A 20,604-nucleotide genomic window follows, 5' to 3' on the forward strand; every position below is an offset into this window, starting at 1 on the left:
TTGGCCATCCTGAATTGGCAGCCAAAACATGTTTCTGAAGTAGTCAAGAAGGCCCACCTCATCACTGTGCACACACTTGATGCCCTCAGGCCATCCTTGATGCCAATGACTGACACGTACATCTCCAGAGCTCCCTCCTGAATCCAGCCTTCCATTGCTGACTGTCTCCTTGACATCTCCACCCATGTCCACGCGCATCTCAAGTGCAACTTGCTAAAACCAAACTCCTCCTAATTCTCTCCCACAAATGCTTCCCACTTTCTGGACCTGAGCTATCCCTTCTAGAATCTCAGGCTAAATATTGTGGAATCATGTTGTTTCGTTTCTTTCTCTTGAATCTTCAGTTCATCCATCAGAAAATTCTGGATATTCTAGCTTCAAGATATGCCCAGTATTCCATCACTTCTGACCCCACGACCTTCACCCTCATCTCAACTGTCATAATCTCTCACCTGGATCGTAGGTGGTCTCCCTAACTGCCCCTGTGCCTCCCATCACTGCGGCTCTCTGGGCTGTCTGTAGCCCCAGACTTGCTGGGTGTGATCCTATTTTATACCTCTCTTCTTGGGGAGGCACTTCCTCCCTCCGGGACACCCATGGGCTGTCCAAATGGCTATGGAAACTTTCATGCTTGCTCACTCACCTTCCTGGAGGACTTCGGCCACTCTTTATTGCTTTGCAGCCTCCTCGGCATCCTAATCCTAGTTTTAGCCCTATTTCTTCTTTTTCATGGCGCATGCCACCTTTTAAATTTTGACGTAAGTTACATATTTATCATGTTTATGTTCACTGTCTGTTTTCCCTGCTAGAATGTCGTCTTTATGGGTAGAATTTTTAAATCTGTTTTGTTTTACTTCAACAATGTATTCCAAGTACTTAGTACAGCAAGCACTTAGCTCAGTTGCAGGTACAGAATATGAATACATATGAATAAGAATTCTCAGCTGTAGGCAGAACTGAGGATGTGCATAGTGACAAGGTGGGTCTTCTTGATGACTTCTCAGCAATTCTCAGTTGTAGGCACTGAATATGAATTCACACTAAATAAGAACACATACTTAGTGAAGGAATTTGCAAATGATAGTGAGGAGAGTGGAGGAGCTCCCACACTGCCTTGCCCCACGGTTTAGCTATTGAATGTGACACTTGAAAGAGGCAGTTTGGCTAATAAGTACAAGGAGCAGACTCTCCTTAAGGGTAAGAGTGACAGGGAGGTCACTTTCAGAGTATAAGAAGGGTGACAGGAAGCATGAGCATGGGCAGGGCCTGACAGTCCCAAGGGCCCCTTCCAGCTCTAACCTTCGGTGATTTCAGGCCAGGTGAGGTGCTGAACTCTCTGACCCAGGAGGCATTCCAGCATAGGCTGGCTGATGTCTCAGCATGGATGCTGTAGAGGGGCCTAAACATGAGAAAAGTACAAGAAGAGGATGCCCTTTAAGGTCTTCTCTAATAATAAGACTTGAAAATTAGACAATTACCCCTCCCTGGCCACTCCCACACCCCAAAACCTGAAGCGTGGAGTCCTTGGGCCAGCTGGGGAGGGTCCTTCTGAGCCATTCCCTGACCCGCCCTGCACCTCCGTTACCCTATGGTTATGGCCACAGCACCTCCTCCTTCCTTTCCCGTGCAGTGCTCATTCTATTTTTGGTGAGGCCAGGGGACAGTGACCCTGACAGAGAGCGCAGCCTGGTCAGATGGAAGGCAGGCAAGTGAGTGGCACCGGCCTCTCAGCCTTACTCTCCCATGTCTTCTGCCGTGTAATCCATGAAATGCTGAATTCATGTCTTCCCACAGCTCCCATTCCTCTCACATTAAAAAGAATACCAGGTTACTTCCCATCATTTTCTTCTGAAGTTTGCTTTTGCAATTCAGCAGCTGCTTCACTGTAATGATCGGGGAGGGACAAACAAAGGCAAACAGAAAGCAATGCAAACTTTGCAACAAACACAGGCACCTCCCCACCTGCTTCCAAGAACATCTGCATGGTGTTTACTCAAACCTTACCTCCTTCCATACATAATTCAGTCAAGCAGCTGTTATTTCTTTTCCAGTTTTATACACGAGGTAACCAGAGCTCACAAAGGCTAAACAGCAACGGCTAGTGGCCTGTACAGGAGCCAGGCCTTCCAGCTCCAAGTCTCATGTGCTCTTTTCCTACTTCACAAATGCCTCTCCTTAAATAGGACTCTGTGGCCCACAATACTCACGGAGGACATTTGGCAAAGTGACTAAGCGTGGACTCTGGGGATGCACAGTTCTAGCTCTGACTTACTATTGTGTGGTCTTAGGCTAAACTAATTTCGTTAAGTCTCAGTTACATCATCTGTAAAACAGGGATGTGGCAGGTCAGTTTTCCCTGATAATCACACAGACAGGCCTGCGTGACAATCACACACAGGCCTGCATGACAATCATAATAGATAGCCTGGCTAGCACCCCAGCGACACACACACATTTCCACAGCACTGCCTTAACATTGAGCAAATAGTTAAACCTAGGGGAAATCAAGTCTGCACACGCTGAAATGAAACATAATGTCAGTAGAAGTTCTGGTGGTATTTCTCCCCAACCTGGATAAGCCAAAAATCATAGAGACAGTCGCCACATTCCTGGTGCCAGAATCTGCCCTCAACAACAGAAATCTGAGATGAGTCAAGGTAACAGAGGCAGCTGTTTGAATAGATTCATTGGAGAGTCTAAGGCAGGTCTCTGGACCAACAGTCATACATTCCTAGAGCAAGGACCTGTCTCTGGTCAATGAAATCTGAGACGGGTCAAGGTAACAGAGGCAGCTGTTTGAATAGATTCATTGGAGAGTCTAAGACAGCTCTCCGGACCAAGCCGTAAAGGAGATAAGATAGAAATAATCACTCCAGTACCACAGTAGACGGTTTTGAAGGTACTGGGGGCCTTTTAATTGGACTTAGCAAGCTCTTTTTTTTTTTTTTTTTTTGCCTCTGACTTTCTAGTTGAAACAAAATTAGTTACTAACAGACTTAAGCAAATGCTATACTGCACATAAGCACATAACCCCAACCTATATAAGCACTAAGAAAATTGTAACACTTTGAGTTGGACCGATGGAATTATCTCTGGCCTTCTCACTATATCTGGTTACAGCAATAAATTCCCTTCTTTCCTAGTTTGTCTGCTTCTCATTATCAGGCCTTGAGAAAATGCAGCCGAACTCGGCTTGGTTCTGAGAACAGGGACAGTAATGGATACATATTGCATAGGCCTGTTATGCACCCTAAATAAGATAATTTATGCAAAAAGCTTAGCATAAGGTAAGACACATTAATAAGACACATTAATTCCTTAATAAGTAGTAGTTATTCTTACGGCCAGCTCTCTGTTGAGTGGGCAGTATCAATCAGAGGAGATTGGAAGAGGGGAAGGACAATAAGGTTGGCTAGTTGAGATAAAATTAGGAGACATGAAACAGGTCAGCTCGTTGCCAAAGAGACAGGTGGACTTTCAGAAGTGACAAAAGACAAAACAAAAAGAGGAAGTGGGCATAATCTTGGAATAGCTTTCTTTTAACCACAAACGTGAGGGAAGCCGAGCCTCTCTTCTCTTTGAGGAGACCCTAAAAGTAACAGCTCAGAGATCTGACCCAACTGAGAAACAACCCAAAAAAAATGTGTGGAGCCGAGAGACCACCTTTGTGATTGTGATGATTAAGTTTGTGTGTCAACTTTACTGGGCCACAGAGTGTCCAGACATTTGGTCAAACATGATTCTGAGTGTTTTGTGAGGGTCTCTCCGGGTGAGATGAACATGTGAATAACTAGACTAAATAGAGCAGATTGCTCTCCCTAATGTGGGTGGGGCCCATCCAGTCTGTTGAAGGTCTGAATAAAACAAAAGAGCTGATTCTTCCTCTAGTAAGGGGGAGCTCCTCCTGCCTCGGGCTGGGACATAGCTTTTCAGCCTTCAGACTCCAACTGAAAAGTGGCTCTTCTTGGGTCTTGAGCTTGCTGCCATTTGGACGGAAAGAAACTACACTGTTGGCGCTCCAGCTTGCTGACTGCAGATCTAGGGATGCGTCAGCCTCTGCAGTCACAAGAGCCGTACTGCTCTCCTAGCAGGTGGGGCCATCCCCCTAAAGAAAGCATTCTGCCTCTGTGGAGCCTCCTGAGACCTCTGCTGGGCAGTTGAGATTTTGTCCCTCAAGAACTCAAATCCACTCCAGGCCACACTATCTTCGAGGCTGCGGTTTGCTCTTTGTTTGTCCATTCTAAATTACAGATAGACCCATTTCACTGGGTCTGTCCTATCCCAGGCTAGAGCATGGGGGATTTACTCACTTTCTCCTTCCTGTTCACTCAGGACCAGCACAAGGCGGCAAACTAGAAAAATGAATCTGTTTGAAAGACGGAAGCCTTCCTCTCAGGAAGTCCAGCCCCGAGAGCGGATGCTCAGCCCGCCCATTTGGTTCTCATATCCTCGCTAATCGTTGTGTTTGTCAGGGTTCTCTAGAGAAACAGAACCAACAGGATGTGTGTGCTTGTGTGTGTGTGTGTGTGTGTTTGTGTCTACACACATGCACCCATGAGGTAAGCACACAGATATACACCTCATCTGTGTACACACACACATATACATATATACACACACACACGCATGCACACATACAGAGAGATTGGTTTATTAGAATGAATTGGCTCTTGTGACTGTAGAGGCTGACACATCCCTAGATCTGCAGTCAGCAAGCTGGAGATCCAGGAGATCCAAATAGTGTAGTTTCTTTCAGTCCAAATGCCAGCAAGCTCTAGAGCCAAGAAGAGCCATTTTTCAGTTTGCGTCTGAAAGCAGAAAAACTTATGTCCCTGCCCAAAGCAGGAGCTCCCCCTTACTTGAGGAAGAATCAGCCCTTTTGTTATATTCAGGCCTTCAACAGACTGGACGGGGCCCACCCACATTAGGGTAGAGTTTGTTCTGCCACTGTGCAGTTATCATTCTGGGTTGGGGATACCTTACTTTCCCAACGAGAAATTTTAAATTTCCTCTTGTGAGCCTGGTGCCTCCACCTTCTCAGAGCTGCAGAGGGTGTGAGCTTTGTTGGTGATGTGACCTCCAGAATAGACTGTGAGCAGATTTTTTTCTTTAATCCTGAGCCTACACTTGCTGCTGTCCTTCTTGACTTTCAACTAGGCCTAAAAATGTGGCCTCAGTGGGAATGCATTTCTTTTGCTCCACTTCTATGTTAGTTGCATATTTGTAGTGATGACAAATGCCTCTGGCCTTGTACTCTGCAAGGCTGCACCAGGCTGCATACAGGCTCCTGTCTCAGGTGTGGGCTTTCCTCCTTGAAAGGTTGGGGCAGCAACCTGTCAGGGCAAGGCCCTGACACTTAGAAGCATGAAAAGCCTTGTGGGAGGTGGAGTGAGCTTCCAATGCCCTTGGAAGGATTTTATTTCAGGGCCGTGGGGCTTAGAATTGATCACTGTACAATCCACTGGGAGCAAAGATCAAGACAAGATGTGATGGACATCACAAAAGTGGAACAGAACATCCCATTGCTCAGAGATGGGAGAGCAACTCTGAATGGAGAGGGCTCGGGTTGTATATATTCACTCTTTTCATGGGAAAGTGTGAGGCCTGAGGTGGGGAAACAAAGATAGTGGCAGCTACTTTCCTCTTCCCAGGGTGGCTGATGAAAGCCAACATGTCACGGAGAAGCTCTCTCAGCAACAGCAGCTGGTGGTGCTGCGGCCAAGGGCTAGCCAGGGAGCAGCATGATCCTTGTGAACCGAGTTAGGCCCTGGGCAGCCAGAGCCACACACTGCCTCTCCATGGGCCTCTGCTGAGACCTACAGGGCCTCACATGCATGCACTGTGGTCCCAGGACCAGCAGCATCAGCATCCCCTGGGAGCATGTTAGAATGGCAGTCTCAGGCTCTATGCAGACTGACCAAATCAGTATCTGTATTTTCACTAGATCCTCAGGTGATGCACAAGCACATGAAAGTGTGAGAAGCCCTTCCTCTTGCTGAACAGTTTCCTCATCCAAGCTCCTTCTCTTCCATTATTTCTTACTCAGAGAAGCCACACTACCTCCCGGATTTCCTAGGGAACACACTGGATTTTATGCCAGTTTGATTACCCACAGTTTTCTTCCTCATTCATTCATTCATTCAGTCAGTCAGTCAAATAGTAATTGAGCACCTCCTATGTTCCAGTATGTGTTCTGTCTGCACCCCTGGTCCTCCTGGCCTTGACTTGCTGGGTTACTTCTGTTAGGATGGGAGGTACCTGGGACCTGATATATGAAAGCCACTTATTGGGCAGGTAGACACTGACACATGAGCAGGAGAGAAGTTACCTTGGTGTCAAGTGCCGACCTTAGAGTTTGAGACAGGTGGAGGAGTGTGAAATGGAGCCCCCGTGGGGAGATCCATTACATGTGCCGTGTGCACAGGCTGTGTGCTGTCCCATTTGGCAGCACACTGTAGTAGCCCCACCAGGCTGATGACAATTGAGAAATGCGTCCACCCAAAGCAGGAACTCTGTGTTGGAGTTTAGGAGCACCTGAGCTGTTAGGCCAGCCCAGCATCTCCTGAAGGTCCACTCTCCCTTTGTGTGGTAAGACCCCCTCTGTGGGGGTGTGATGGGAGCAGTATTTAGAATAGCAACCACAGCGGAAGCCCACCGCAGCGGAAGCCCACTAAGGAAGCCAGGAGATATGCTGGGCCTTGGGGTGGGAGCACCTCGCCACTGGATTAAAAAACCTGCCAGTCAGGGCTGTAACTAGGAAATAGGCGAAACTCCAGCAGGGCCCTGCATTCTGGTCAGACTGAGAATGAGGACGTGTGAAACAAAGGCCCGTAGATATGGTCTGGGGCAGTCTAAATCTTCCCACTTCAGTGCTTCTTCTCCCCCAAGGGGAACTTTGGGGTGCAGGGGCTGAAACAGCCGTTGGAGAGACGTGTGGACTCATCTGTGAGGAGCTGAGGAAGCCAAGAGCAGGCATCTGGAGGCTGGGGTTGATGCCACCTTCACTTCAGAGTAGATGATAGGGGAACCCTAGGAGGCAAGGGCACATGTGTGAGCACCAGGGTGGGCCTGGAGGTGGGGGAGGCCATGCAGAAGGGGAGACTCACCTTGTTCCTGAGATGCCTGGGGTTACAGGCCACTGTGGAAAGAAGAAAATGTTCAGTTGTGAAGACTGGCACGGAGCTCTGCCCTTGCGCCTGCACTGTCAGGCCAGCCCTGAGCCTCCTGGAGGCCCGCTCTACCTCTGTGCGGTGAGTCAGCCGCTCCTCTTGGTTGGTGGTCACTCTGTCCCGCTCCATTCCTAACACCCTCGGCCTCTCAGCACTGACAGACCCCGTCTTCAACACCCCTTCACACTTCGTGGCCTACTCTGAGCTGCCTAGAGGCTCCCAAGAGAAAGACATTGTCTTTTATCCTGTTAGTTCTTTGAGTATAATTGGTATTATTATTATTATGTTCTGGGAAGGTGTGGCAGGTGCAAGTTTTAGACAGCACACTCCATCCGGGTCTAGGCCACTTGAAACTGAGCCTGCCACCTGCCTTGTCACCTCTGTAGCTGGGGGAAGTCACTCAATGTCTCGTGCCTCAGTTGCCTCATCTAAATGATGGGAATATAAATATCCTCTTCCTGCAAGGTTGTGGTGAAGCTATATGAGTTTACACATATGTGTGTGCACATGTATCGGTGTGTCTGTGCATATATTATTTCTATCATCTATCATGTGCTGAGAAGTTTCTGTGTGTCAGGTACAGTCCTGATTGCTATATTCAATACATTTTCTCTCTCTATTGTCGTATGTATGCATGCCATAGTTCTATATAAGTGCTACAGGTATAGTTCTAAAAGCTATCCATACAAATATAGTGTATTTACTTATTGCACTTACAGAACTATACCCGGCACATAATAGGAACTATTCAGCACATAATATATATTATAAGTTATTATTGTTATATTATCATCAAACTGGAGAGAAATATGACACTCTCCAGACAAGGCTCTCCCCTTTTGGCTTGGAATGAACATCAGGACTCCCTGGAATTGCACAAAGAAGCAGAGTTTGGTCCAGAGTTTGGACTCTGGAGAAGACTGTTTGGTGATTGACTACAAGATTTCAGGCAAGTCATTTAAGGTGTCTATGCCTTGGTTTCCTTATCTGTAAAATGGGAGGAGTAACAGCGCATTCCTCAAAGGGGCCTGTAAGAGTGAATGAGTTCACATGTCTCAGAGGGATGTTATAGAACCAAGAATGAGGCACAAACACAATTCACTTGACTTTATATAAGAAAAATTGGAAAACCAGAGAGGGAAGCACACTGGGTAAAATCACGCAGCACTCTTTATGAAGCAGAGGTAGAAAGAAAAGTCTGCCCTGAAGGACTTTGTTCCTCTTTCCTGCTCAGAGGAAGGAGGCAGCCAGGCTGGGATTCCCTCATTTCAAACCACCGACTGTGAGTGAGGGCTGATGACACAGCCAGACCTCCAGCATGTAGTCATCGTCACAGCTGCTCAACCCTCTGCAGTTTCAACAGCATTTCTACACCTATTTTCTTATTTAGTCCTAACAGTTACCCCATGAAACAGCATGGCAGCTGTCATCATGTGGCCCCAAAGATGTCACACCCTAATTGCTGCAACCTGTGACTATATTACCCTAAATGGAAAAGAGGACCTTTCAGATGTGATTAGGATTACAGACCCTGAGACAGGGAGATTTTTCTGGGTTATCCAGATGGGCCCAATATACTCATCTGACTCCCTAAAACCCGAGGACTTTTCTCAGCTGAGGTCAGAGGGAGGCCTGTCTATGGAAGAATGGTTAGAGAAATGTGACTTTGCTGGCTTTGGGAAAGGAAGAAGACATCAGCCCAGGAAAATGGATGGGATCTAGAAGCTGACAAGGCAAGATCACATTCACCTCTGGAGCCTCCGGGGAGGAACACGGTCCAGCCAACACCTTGGTTTTAGCCCAGTGAGACCGGTGTCAGACTTCTGACCCACAGAGCTGTAAGATGAAAAATTTGTACTGCTTCTCCCCCCCAAGTTTATGGTAATTTGTCACAGCAGTAATCAGAAACTAGTACAGGTAGGTGGGTGCTGTGGACTAAATATTTGTGTTGCTCTCCAAATGTATAGGTTAAAACCTAATCCCCAATGTGATGACATTTGGAGGTGGAGCCTTTGGGTGACAATTACATCATGATGATTATCATGATGAGACACGAGAGATGATCTCTCCCTTTCTCTCTGCTGTGTGGGGGATACAGCAAGGAGTCATCTGTCTGGAAACTGGGAATAGGGCCCTCACTAAGAACCTGACCATGCTGGCACCTTGATCTTGGACTTCCAGCCTCCAGAATTGTGAGAAATAGATACTAGTTCTTTAAGTCACCTAGTTTATGGTACTCTGTTACAAGATCCAGAACTGACTAAGACAGTAGGGAAGTAGTCACAGTTTATGGATAGGGATACTGAAGCTCTGAGAGGTTAAGTGAATGCCCAAAAAGAACGTTTTGTTATTCAGGTTATACTGGGGCCCGCTGCAGAGAATGGGGAAAGGAGAGTGCAGGGGAGGCTTGGATTCACCTGAAGCAGCGTAGGCACAAGTTAAGAAGCCCTGTGACCCAGTGGGAGGGGCGGCTCTATGCCTGTCTGGCTCAGATCTGCTGAGGAGGTAGAAACGGAGCTACACTGTCTAAGTTGAGGGTGGGTCAGAACAGAGACATCCTTGGGTCTTACCTGCATGTTTCTTTTTCTCTCGGATGATCCGTACTTCTGAGTAAACCACATTTTCTCCTCTAGGATTTACTTAGAAAGAAGTTGAAGTTTCAGAGGATGCTGAGGCTCTTGCCTCTTGTTAGAGATACTTCCTCCTTCCCCAGCCAGAGTCTCTTCTCTGGAAGGACTAGAGCCCTCTAGGTCTCCGCGTAGACCCTCCCCATCTCCTGCCCCACCCATTTCCCACACCAGCCCTCTGGCTCCTGCCAAATGCAGGATCCCTGGGCCTCACCATTACTGTACACTGGTTGCAGCTCTTCCCAGGCTGGTACATTGTGGTAGGCGGGCTCCTGGGAGTCCAAGTCTGAAGGGCTCCTGTGAGACAGAGAAACGTGAATGTTTCTTAGGAATCCTGACAAAGTAGCTATAATGATCACTTCCAGTGAGTGACTTCTTACTGCAGGGTGGCTGCCAGGCCTGGAAACATGGACAAGTACATGACAAATGGCCCATGGGCATTCTATTATGAATCATAATCATATTATCTATGTTTCCAGGTTTTATGGTCATTTAGTATGTAACAGGCACTGTGCCGATGTTTATAACAATATGACGTTAGTTCTATGTCATCCTCATTTTGTAGCTGAAACAAACGGAGGCTCCAAAAAGTGACTTATGAAGATCATGTAACCAGAAAGGGGATGAGCCAAGTCTCAAAGCTGGCTCCAAAGCCTGCATGCTCAGAGAGGTCGGTCACCAGAAGGCTCAGAGGTGCTCTGCATGGTTTGGATGCTGCTGTCATGGGCTTGCCCAGGGATAGCTGTGAGCCTTTTTGCAGCTCCTAAAGTCAGCCTTTGGGATAGAAGTTGGTGGCCCCTTCTTCATAGGGACCACCTCCTGCTGGCAGAGTGACCTCTCTGGGTGGCCAACTTGTGTGGCTCCATCTTCTCGGTTGTTATCACAAGAGGTGTTGATGAGATCAGCATCTCCAGAGATTTCTAGGTTGACTGAGCTAAGGTCATCTCAAGACATGGAAAGACTTGGTGGTCTTAGTGGTCACTCAGACAACCAAGCCAACAATGGTCTGAGGATGTGGGTTAATAAATGAAAAGGCAATTGATACTTGATGAGATAACAGCATATACCACCAAGGGGGTGGATGCAAAGGTCCTGGGAATTGCCTTGAGATATCCCCAGGGAGGTACAACAGGTAGTGGCCACACCCCAGCTCAGCAGCACCTGGCGGAAACTGTGCTCTTGGTAATCATCAGATTCAATTCCATTTTTCCACCCTGTGGACATCTCACTAATCACACAGGAATGCAGCTCAGCTCTTACCTGCAGGGGTCAGAGGCAGGCTCTCTCCCTGTAAAGGAAAGCAGAGGAATATTGGATTCAGGGAGAAGAGACCCTCAGTGGGGCACAGCTCAGGCAAGGCTCACTTAGAAACTGCCAGGACTTGCTGTCACCGAAGGTTGAATCCTTCTTTGTTGTGCCCCAGGGACGTAGCAGATTAGGCAAAAACTGCTAACCCTGCCAGAGGGGTATGCTGTGATGTGAAACAGGAGTCCACAATCCATAACATTTAACTTGGAGATTTTAAAGATAATGATTGGTAGCTGCAGGCAGGAAAACTTGACTTGATCAGCTATAAAAATAGTGTACATTTAAAAAATCAGAAAATTACCAAATCCTATCTGGTTTCTATTTTCATTTCTATTTCTCTGAGTTTTTCTCCTCCCCTTTCCATTCGTTGTGGGGGTGGGTGGGGGGTTTGTAAGGGTCAAGAGGAAGACACACTGCAGTTTATGATGTTGGATAAACTACATCTCATCAAGACGTCTTCCACCTTATGGGTCTGTTTTGGAAGCTGTGCATTTGGTAAAAGCAATTCTGGAGGACCCAGCGGGAAAGGAAAAGGATTGAGGGACAGAGCAGATGAGCTCTTGCCAGCCTGGGATGGTCACAAAGGCAGCATGAGGCCCAAGGGAGCGTTGCTGGGAAGGGCATGAACTCAAGCCAAGGTGTACCCAGAGTCACCCACCTGCTTTTCTTGAGAGCCAGCAGTAGAGCAGCAGTGCCCCAGCAGCAAGGCCTGCTAGGCTGAGCAGACCCCCGGTGACACCCGTGGCAACAGGGCCACTTCTGTTCTCGGTCAGCCCTGAGGGGGAGACCCCGTGCATGAGCCAGGGGAGAGGCTGTTGTCTGGAACGACCCATCCCCGGAAGCTGCTGCCTGGGCCTGAGGGTGAACCTAGGTGAGCAGGGCCCCGGCAGCTAAGCAGGGGCTGGTGTGGCACAGAAGATGACTCCCATCTTTGTAAGGAAGCCGTCTCTGCACCTGAGGCAAGTGTCGAGGGTCAGGGTGGCCGATGGCCAGTGAGAGAGGAGGCAGCCAAGTGAGGAGCTCTAAAGTCAGTGATGCTCTTGCCCACCGCCCGCCAACCCGTGCTCTCAGCCCCAGCGCTATCACTTCAGAGCACTTCAGGAAATATAGCAGTTTAGAGAGCTGCCAGCTGTGTTACTTGTCCCTGAGGAGTGCCTTCCTGGTCAAGCACTGTGAGGGTTATCAGAGGGTCCGCGGAGGAAACGTTTTGTCCACATCTGTGGTCCAGGCATGGGAAACTTACCTGTGAGATAAAGTGTCACTGTCTCACTGCGCTGGGCCCCCAGACCATTGTCGGCCTCACAGGAGTAGTTTCCAGAGTGTTCTGCAGTCAGAGAGAGGTTGAAGAATGCTCCTCCAGAGAGGGCCGAGCTATTTCCTAGGGTGACATCCTCATGATAAAACCGGTAGAGGATCAGGGGAGAGCCTCTCAGGGCCTCACAGTGAAGCTCCAGCAGGTCCCCCACCGCAACCTGGGCCCTGGGAGCCCTGAGGGTGAGGACGGGGCGAGACACCGGAACTGAAAGAGAACAAAAAGTCAACAACCGTTTCCGCTTCTAACATATTTGTAAGAAACAAAAGGTATTATAAACAAATGTAAAAAGTCATATCTCCATCTTGAAAAGTAGATTAAAATGCAGATGATAAAGCTAATTACTTTGACCTAGTTCCTTTTCAGTGTACAAAAATATCCATTAGAAAACTGTAGAAAGTGTATAAATCACTGAAAACTTCAAATAGCAATAAATATATAAAAAGATTCTCATCTTCATTACTAATTAACTAAACACAAAGACAACCATACAGTACTATTCTCTTCTCTATTTTTCAGGTTGGCAAAGCTTAAATAGACTGATCATACTGATTAGCTTGTGGATAGACAGGCACCTACATAGGCCCTAGGTGGTCATACAAATTTAACACACTTCCTTGAATGGCAATTTGGCAATATCTACAAAATTTAAAGTGAACATAAACTTTGACCCAACAAATCTACTTCTAGCAGGCCAGGTGTAGAGACTCATGCCTGTAATCCCAGCGATTTGGGAGTCTGAGGCAGGAGGATCACTTGAGCCCAGGAGTTCGAATCCTACTTCTAGGGCCATCTCCTTTAGGGATACTGACATAAAATATGCCAATATATTTCTACAGGAATTTCTATTGTAGCATTTTTATAAGAGCTGAAAATTAGAGACCACCTACTAGATTGGGTAATGAAATATGAATGATATCCAAGATGCACTTCTTAAACAAAAGTCAGGATGTATTTTTAAGTTAAAAAAATGCAACTGGCATAACTATATGTGTAATATTATTCCAGCTTTGTAAAAATTATACACCTTTAGGTTTGTAGAATATTTCTAGAAGCATACACATGAAACAATTAACAGTGGTTATGTCTGGAGGGTATGTGCATAGGAAGTGATTATGAGCAGGTAGAAAGATACCTTTACTTTTCAATATTGGCCCTTTTGTATTATTTGATTTTTTTTCATCACAAAGATTCATGTGTTCTTTCAGAATAACAAATTACTAAAAACTAAAATGCTGTGTTAAAAAGTGGCCACAATGGATGAGGAAATGTCACCATGTTTCAAACTAATGTTAAGAGTTAGAGAGGACCATGCTTCAACCTGGCTTTACCCTGGCTAGCTGTGTTACCACAAGTTAGTTACTACACTTCTCTAAACCTCAGTTTCTTTTCTGCAAATAGGGAATACAATGGCTTAAAATTTATCCTCACAGGTTTATCTTAATGATTAAATGAGATATTGCATATTAAGCATTTAGCACAGAGCCTGGAACCTGGTGAAGGCTCAGTGAGTGTTGATGATGATGACATTGGTCATGATGATAATAAGAAATAATATTTCCTTTTGTGGCAGTTCCTAGTCCCTATGACCTGTGTTCTAGTTTCAGGATTCAGACACAATTTATTCAGGCTGGGCAAGAAACCCTTTAGTTGTGATAACAGCAGCAGCAGCAGAAATAACATGCATTTGTGACAGAGAATTATAGAAAGAAGGGAGTGCGGATGAGCAGAAAATCATGAAATCATAAGTACAGAATGTGGGAGGTATGATGTGTTGACTTGCTGTTGTGAGGAGAGATAGAGCAGCCCTCGGTCTGTGGTACACGCCTGTGTGCTGGCTCTAAGGGGTAGGTGTATAAACTGTGTGGGAAGAGCCCCTGCAAATCTCAGGAAAATTGGTTGAGGCTGGTGCTGCTGGTGGGGGAAGAAGAATGAGCTGACTGAATGGGAAAACCCAAATCTGAAGTCATCACCTCCTGGATAACAATGAAATGGTTTCACTGGCTACCTTGTGAGATGCTGGAGCCTGGGTTAGCATACCCAGATCAACCTGCTTATGTGGCTCTGTCTATTCCTTATGATACCCAGGTACCTTGCCAAAGGGAATAAGCGCGTCAGTGTATATTTTGCTTTACATGACTGGAATGGTGATTGCATACCATTGTATGGTCTCCTGTTTCTCCAGGATATACTCCAGGAGCAGGTACAACCTGCTTTTACTTTTGCACATCTCCTTCTATGAGCCTGTAAGTCTACCAAAATCATAGAATTCTAGGACAAGGGATGATCATGATTTTCATCTACTCTGATTTTCCCATTTTATGGGTGTGGAAATTGATGTCGTTATGGGAAAATGTGCTTAGTCAATGTCATACAATATAGATAATTGTGTAGTTATCTTCAGAGCCAAGTCTAGAACATTCATCTCAACACCCCTTAGTATACTTTTGCTAAACACCAGGTCTCTCTAAACAGGGGTTTCAAAGTTTGGCTTTAGGAGGTCATCACCAAAAAGATTCAAAGCTCACTAGAAGCAGCTTTCCTTGGGTTATTACACTTAATTGCAAGAGATCAAAGAAGAGCTTCGAGAACAGAGGAATTTGGTTGATGGGTGTCCATTTCCATTCCATGTTATCCTGCTCCCGCTTCTCTGCCCTGGTCACCTGTGTCCCTTGCTTTAAAGATCACCGAGTGTGTCTCTTGAAGGGCTGTGCACATAGCTCATGTTCACATAGGATTTTTAACGTGGAAATGTAAGGAACGTTTACATCCCCAGTAATGAAAGAAACTCAAGAGTAGAGGTTTGTTGGAAGTCAATGAGAGACGAATCTGGACAAGAAACAACCTAATCTTTTCTAGGGCAGAGAAACATATACTCAGAATTCTTTGGTCTCACTTTCATATAATAATTTCAGTTCAGAATGTTGTTTATGTTCTAAAAAAGTCTTATTTGCAATTTTAGTGAGGTGCTTTGATCACATTCAAGAAGACTGCCGGGAAACTTCAGATGCCTGGAACCATACCACAAAGGATCCCAGACCTTCACAGGGAGGTTCTGCAGGCAGGAAGTGTGCTGGGATGCCACATAAGCAAACAGCCCTGAGGAGCTCTGTGGCTCCATTTTCAGCTGTGGGGAGAGCAGGCACAGTCAGTTCTCGGCTGTGCTGCTGGTGGGCAGGACCCACTCACCTGCAACTTTCAGTGTCACCATCTCACTGCGCTGGGCCTCCAGACCATTGTCCGCCTCACAGGAGTAGATTCCAGAATGTTCTGTAGTCAGAGAGAAGTTGAAGGAGGCTCCTCCTCCAGAGGGGGCTGAGATCTTACCCAGGGTGACATCTTCGTGATAAAACCCATACAGGATTGGGGAGGAGCCTCTCAGTGCCTCACAGTGAAGCTCCAGCAGGTCCCCCACTACAGCCTGGGCCCTGGGAGCCCTGAAGGTGAGGATGGGACGAGACACTGGAACTGAGGGAGGAAAAACGTTATCTGTCAGTTGTTTCTGCTAAAATATATTCCTTCCTGCTAAAGACATTTCAAATGGAAAAATGTTTTTTTCTGTTTTTAACGCCCTTGTGATGTTACTCAAAACTCAGCAATATTTTCAGATCTCCAGAAAGAATAACAGTTGTGTAGTGCTATAGTAGTGCTACAAACAGCTTGGAATACTGGAATATACAAACTCAAATGTGTTCGAAGAATGTGAAAACAAATATTAAACTGAAACTCAGGTGTCTTAGAAGTCAAAAGGCAATTGGAGAAAGGAGAAATCAGTTTAACAGAAAATGAAGAACAGGAGAGACTTGCTGCTTACATCACCAGGGATGTAATTGCATCTGGGCTGCATCAGAAATAGGGCCCACAAGAGAATGAGTATTGTCAAGTTATTTGCTCATTTTTATATTCATTTATCCATCAAAAATTAATTGAACAAGAATTTTTTTGAAAATTGAGCAAAAATAAAAATTAATTGAGATTTAATAAGTTCCAACAATGGCATGATATGCTAGGGAATCAATGATGGGAAAGACATAGTTCCTGCTCTCATAGAGCCTACAATCTAGAAGGATGAGAGGCAGCAGTTAAATAAAAACGCAGTAAATTAGAATTAAAACTTTGATAATTGATAAAGGACAGGGTACTATGAAATGTATGTATTAGTCAGGGAAGGCTTCCTCACAAAATGACCTTTGAAATTAACATTGAAATTAGCCAGTTAAAGAGGGAGGTGGAGAGTACAACAGGCAGGCAAACAGTATGTGCAAAGGCCCTGAATTGGGAATAAGACTGGCACATTTGAATTATTGAAATAAAGTAGCATCACACTGAGAAGCGTCTGCAAACTACTGTGAAATAGGAGACTGGAGATCTAGGTTTCATAAGCCATGAAAGGATTTTGATCCTTCTTCACAGAACAATGGGAAGTCTGTAAGTCTATCTATGCAGGGGTGTGAGATGATCAAATTTGTCCCTTTTAAAAGACCATTTTGACCTCTGTGCACGAAATGGACTGTGGTGGAATGGAAGTGGAATTGAGGGGTAGATGAGTAGCATTGCAGTAGTCAAAATGATGACGGACTTGTCTAGATAGAGGTGGTAGAGATAGAGACTCAAGAAATATTTAGGAAGTCAAATCAACAGGACTTAATGACTAACTGGCTGTGAGGGGTGAGGAAGAGAAATGTTGAGGAAGTCTCCTCCATTCCTGCTTTGTGTATCTGTTGAGGAGAGATGTGTTTCACAGAGGTAGGAACCCTTGAAAGAAGAGGGGAATGTCAGCAGTTCAGTTTTAGAGATGCTCAGATTGATGTGCTTTTGAGATATTGGAGTGGAGATATGTCATGTGCAGATGCTCAAGTGGGAGGTCCCTTGTAGAGACAGAAGTTTAGGAATCTTTGTAGATGACAAGACCATTTATAAATGACATTCCCAGTTTCATCCAGAGAAAGGATTTAGATAAGAGAAGAGGGCATAAGTCAAAGTTCTGGAATATGCCCATGCTTAAAGGTTTTCTATAAAAGGAGGAACCAGTAAAGAAGACTGAGAAGAAGTGGCCAGGGAGAAAAGAGAGCCAGAAGAAGATGGATTCACTGAAGGGAGGGTTTCAAGAGGAAGAAATGGTAAACAACATGGAATATATCTGAGATGTCAAGGAAGATGAGGATTGAAAAATGGCCATTGGATTCAAAGCCTTGGAGGTCATCGGTGAACTTTGTGAGAAGCATTTTGGTGGAGAGGTTGGAAAAATGTAGTAGATTAGAGTCTAGTGGATAATGAGGACATGGGGACAACCTGGGTAGCTGACTATTTTTGGAAGTTTAATCATGAAGGGGTAGTGTATGGAGGCATAAGTGGGACCAAGAGAGGGTTTTCCTTGGATATGGGAGAGACATAGCATGTTAAATGCCAGTGCGAAGGATCCTACAGAGAAGGAGATGTTAGGGGCCACAGAAGAGAAAGGAATAATCAGTTGTATAGCTTCTGAGAATGCACAAAATGAGGAAATCTGCAGAACAGATGGAGATGTTCACCTGTAGGGAGGAGAGTCCTCTCCTCTATATTTTAGGAAAAGGAGAGATGAGTTACTGGTTGGATACAGAGCTAGACACTCAGTTTGGTGGTGGGAGTGGAGGGGGTTATTGTCTAGTGGAGTAGGGAAGGAGTAGAGGTATTAATGACCTGGGAGCTCTGTTGAGGTCTGAGAACAATAGAGATAGGAGGAGCTGACTCAAGCAGAAGGATAGGGGGTTGTTGTCAGATGATAAGGGCTTAAAATTGTCCTTTTGAAGATGAAGTACTGTATGTATGTGGGAGTGGCTGACTGGTGTGGAGAGGACAGGCCATGGTGTTAAGGGGGTCATACATGTGGCCATGAGAGTCAGGAAATGATGGCAGATTGTGGGGTACGGAGGAAGACTGAAGGTGCCAAAGCCTTCACTGAGAGTGGACATACTAGGAGTCAGCCTGTGACAAGGATGCATGGAAGATCATGATGTTGCTGAATGGAACAGGAACAGATAAGGAGGCAGAAGAATGATATCTTCTAACAATGGTCTTGGGTGGGAACCCAAGCCACTCTGGGACAGGGGCAGGAGAGGCTAGAGAAAAATGTGTGAGTCAATAAGAGAATTGTGTTGGCCTTTTTATTGATTGGCAGACAGAGAAAACCACAATTAAATCTCTTCCAAGGTGAAGCACAGAGAACTTTATAACTTTCTTTCTTAGTATCACTGTTGGCCAGAATATAGTTTGTATTTTGAAAACCTTTAGTCCTATGTTAGGGTAATTTTGGTAATGGTGGCTGGACTGCTGCTAGCAGGAAAAGTACAGCAAGGGAAGGGAAGGTGCAAGTTCCTGAACGTGTAGGAAAGAAAACTCAGAGATAGAGGCTGTATAGGCACCAAGCCTGACAGGATGTCACACAGCAAATGGCTCTAGAAACCATACCTCTGATTTTCGCTACTGGTAAAGTTGGGGGAGATGGTCTGTTTCTTTTTGTGCTGCTGGTTAGGTCAACTTACCTATAACACTGAGTGATATTGTATCACTGTGCTGGGCCACCAGGCCATTGTTGGCCTCACATGAGTAGTTTCCAGAATGTTCTGCAGTCAGAGAGAGGTTGAAAGAGGCTTCTCCTCCAGAGGGGACTGAGCTGCTCCCCAGGGTGACATCCTCATGATAAAACCAGTACATGATCGGGGGAGAGCCTCTCAGGGCCTCACAGCGAAGCTCCAGAAGGTCCCCCACCACAGCCTGGGCCCTGGGAACCCTGAGGGTGAGGATGGGGCGAGACACTGGAACTGAGAGAGAAAATGAGTTAGGGACACATGTATTTTTAAAATTAAAAACTGCTCTTCGTCCTAGCCAGAACAATCACACAAGAGAAAGAAATAAAGAACATCCAAATTGGTAAAGAGAAATAAGTCAAACTGTTGCTGTTCACTGATTATATTATTGTATACCTAGGCAACCCTAAAGACTCATCCAAAAAGCTCCTAGATTTGATAAATGAACTCAGTAAAGTTTCAGGATACAAAATCAATGTACATAAATCAGTAGCACTGCTATATACCAACAGTGACCAAGCTGAGAATCAAATAAAAAATTCAAACTTTTTTATGACACTTACAAAAAAATAAAATACTTAGAAATACACCTTCACAAGTAAGTGAAAGACATCTATAAGAAAAACTACAAAACACTGCTGAAAGAAATCATAGATGACACAATCAAATGGAAACACATCCCATTCTCATGGATGAGTAGAATCAATATTGTGAAAATGGCCATCTACCAAAAGCAATCTATAAATTCAATGCAATTCCCATCAAAACACCACCATAATTCTTCACAGAACTAGAAAAAACACCCCTCATATTCATATGGAACAAAAAAGGAGCCTACATAGCCAAAGCAAGACTAAGCAAAAAGAGCAAATGTGGAGGCATCACATTACCCGACTTTGAACTATACTACAAGCCTATAGTTACCAGAACAGCACGGTACTGGTATAAAAACAGACAGGTAGACCAATGGAAGGAGAGAACACAGAAATAAAGCCAAATACTTACAGCCAACTGATCTTTGATAAAGGAACAAAAACGTGAAGTGAGGAAAGGACACCCTATGCAACAAATGGTGCTGGGATCATTGGCAAGCCACATGTAGAAGAATGAAACTGGATCCTCCTCTCTCACCTTATACAAAAATCAACTCAAGATGGATCAAAGACATAAATCTAAGACCCCAAACCATATAAACTCTGGAACATACATTAAAAAAAACTCTTCTAGACATTGGCTTAGGCAAAGAGTTTATGACCAAGAACCCAAAGCAAATGCAACAAAAACAATAATAAATAGATGGGTCTGAATTAAACTAAAAAGCTTCTGCACAGCAAAAGAAACAATCAGCAGAGTAAACAGACAACCCACAGAGTGGGAGAAAATATCCACAGACTATGCATCTGATACGGGGCCAGTATCCAGAATCAACAAAGAACTCAAACAAATAATCAGGAAAAAACAAGCAATCACATCAAAAACTGGGCAAAGGACATGAATAGACTATTTCGAAAGAAGATACACAAATTGCCAACAAACAGGTAAACATACTTAACATCACTATCAAGGAAATTCAAATCACAACCACAATGCGATACCACCTTACTCCTGCAAGGATGGTCATA

The 20,604-nt window shown here is 45.2% G+C and overlaps 1 protein-coding gene across 6 annotated transcripts in view; it reads right to left on the reverse strand.

Annotated features, from left to right (window-relative positions):
* Nucleotides 1–4,635: 4,635 nt before the first annotated feature.
* FCRL5 (Fc receptor like 5) overlaps nt 4,636–20,604 on the reverse strand; it is a 37,449-nt gene continuing 21,480 nt past the window's right edge. For 3 of the 6 annotated variants that reach the window (XM_021925140.2, XM_009183947.4, XM_009183960.4), the window contains 9 exons: nt 18,938–19,216; nt 15,606–15,884; nt 12,348–12,623; nt 11,763–11,879; nt 11,057–11,084; nt 10,011–10,093; nt 9,740–9,808; nt 7,107–7,138; nt 6,820–7,029 (listed from right to left, as the gene is read on the reverse strand). In XM_021925140.2, the coding sequence (XP_021780832.2) occupies nt 6,940–7,029; nt 7,107–7,138; nt 9,740–9,808; nt 10,011–10,093; nt 11,057–11,084; nt 11,763–11,879; nt 12,348–12,623; nt 15,606–15,884; nt 18,938–19,216 (1,253 nt within the window). In that variant the 3' untranslated portion in view covers nt 6,820–6,939. Of the gene's footprint in view, nt 7,030–7,106; nt 7,139–8,918; nt 9,006–9,739; nt 9,809–10,010; nt 10,094–11,056; nt 11,085–11,762; nt 11,880–12,347; nt 12,624–15,605; nt 15,885–18,937; nt 19,217–20,604 lie in introns of all 6 variants that reach the window. The other 3 variants (XR_002516796.2, XM_003892852.5, XM_021925131.2) reach the window with 3 other exon arrangements.

This window comes from Papio anubis, chromosome 1, assembly GCF_008728515.1.
Source record: "Papio anubis isolate 15944 chromosome 1, Panubis1.0, whole genome shotgun sequence".
Taxonomy (NCBI): Eukaryota; Metazoa; Chordata; class Mammalia; order Primates; family Cercopithecidae; genus Papio; species Papio anubis.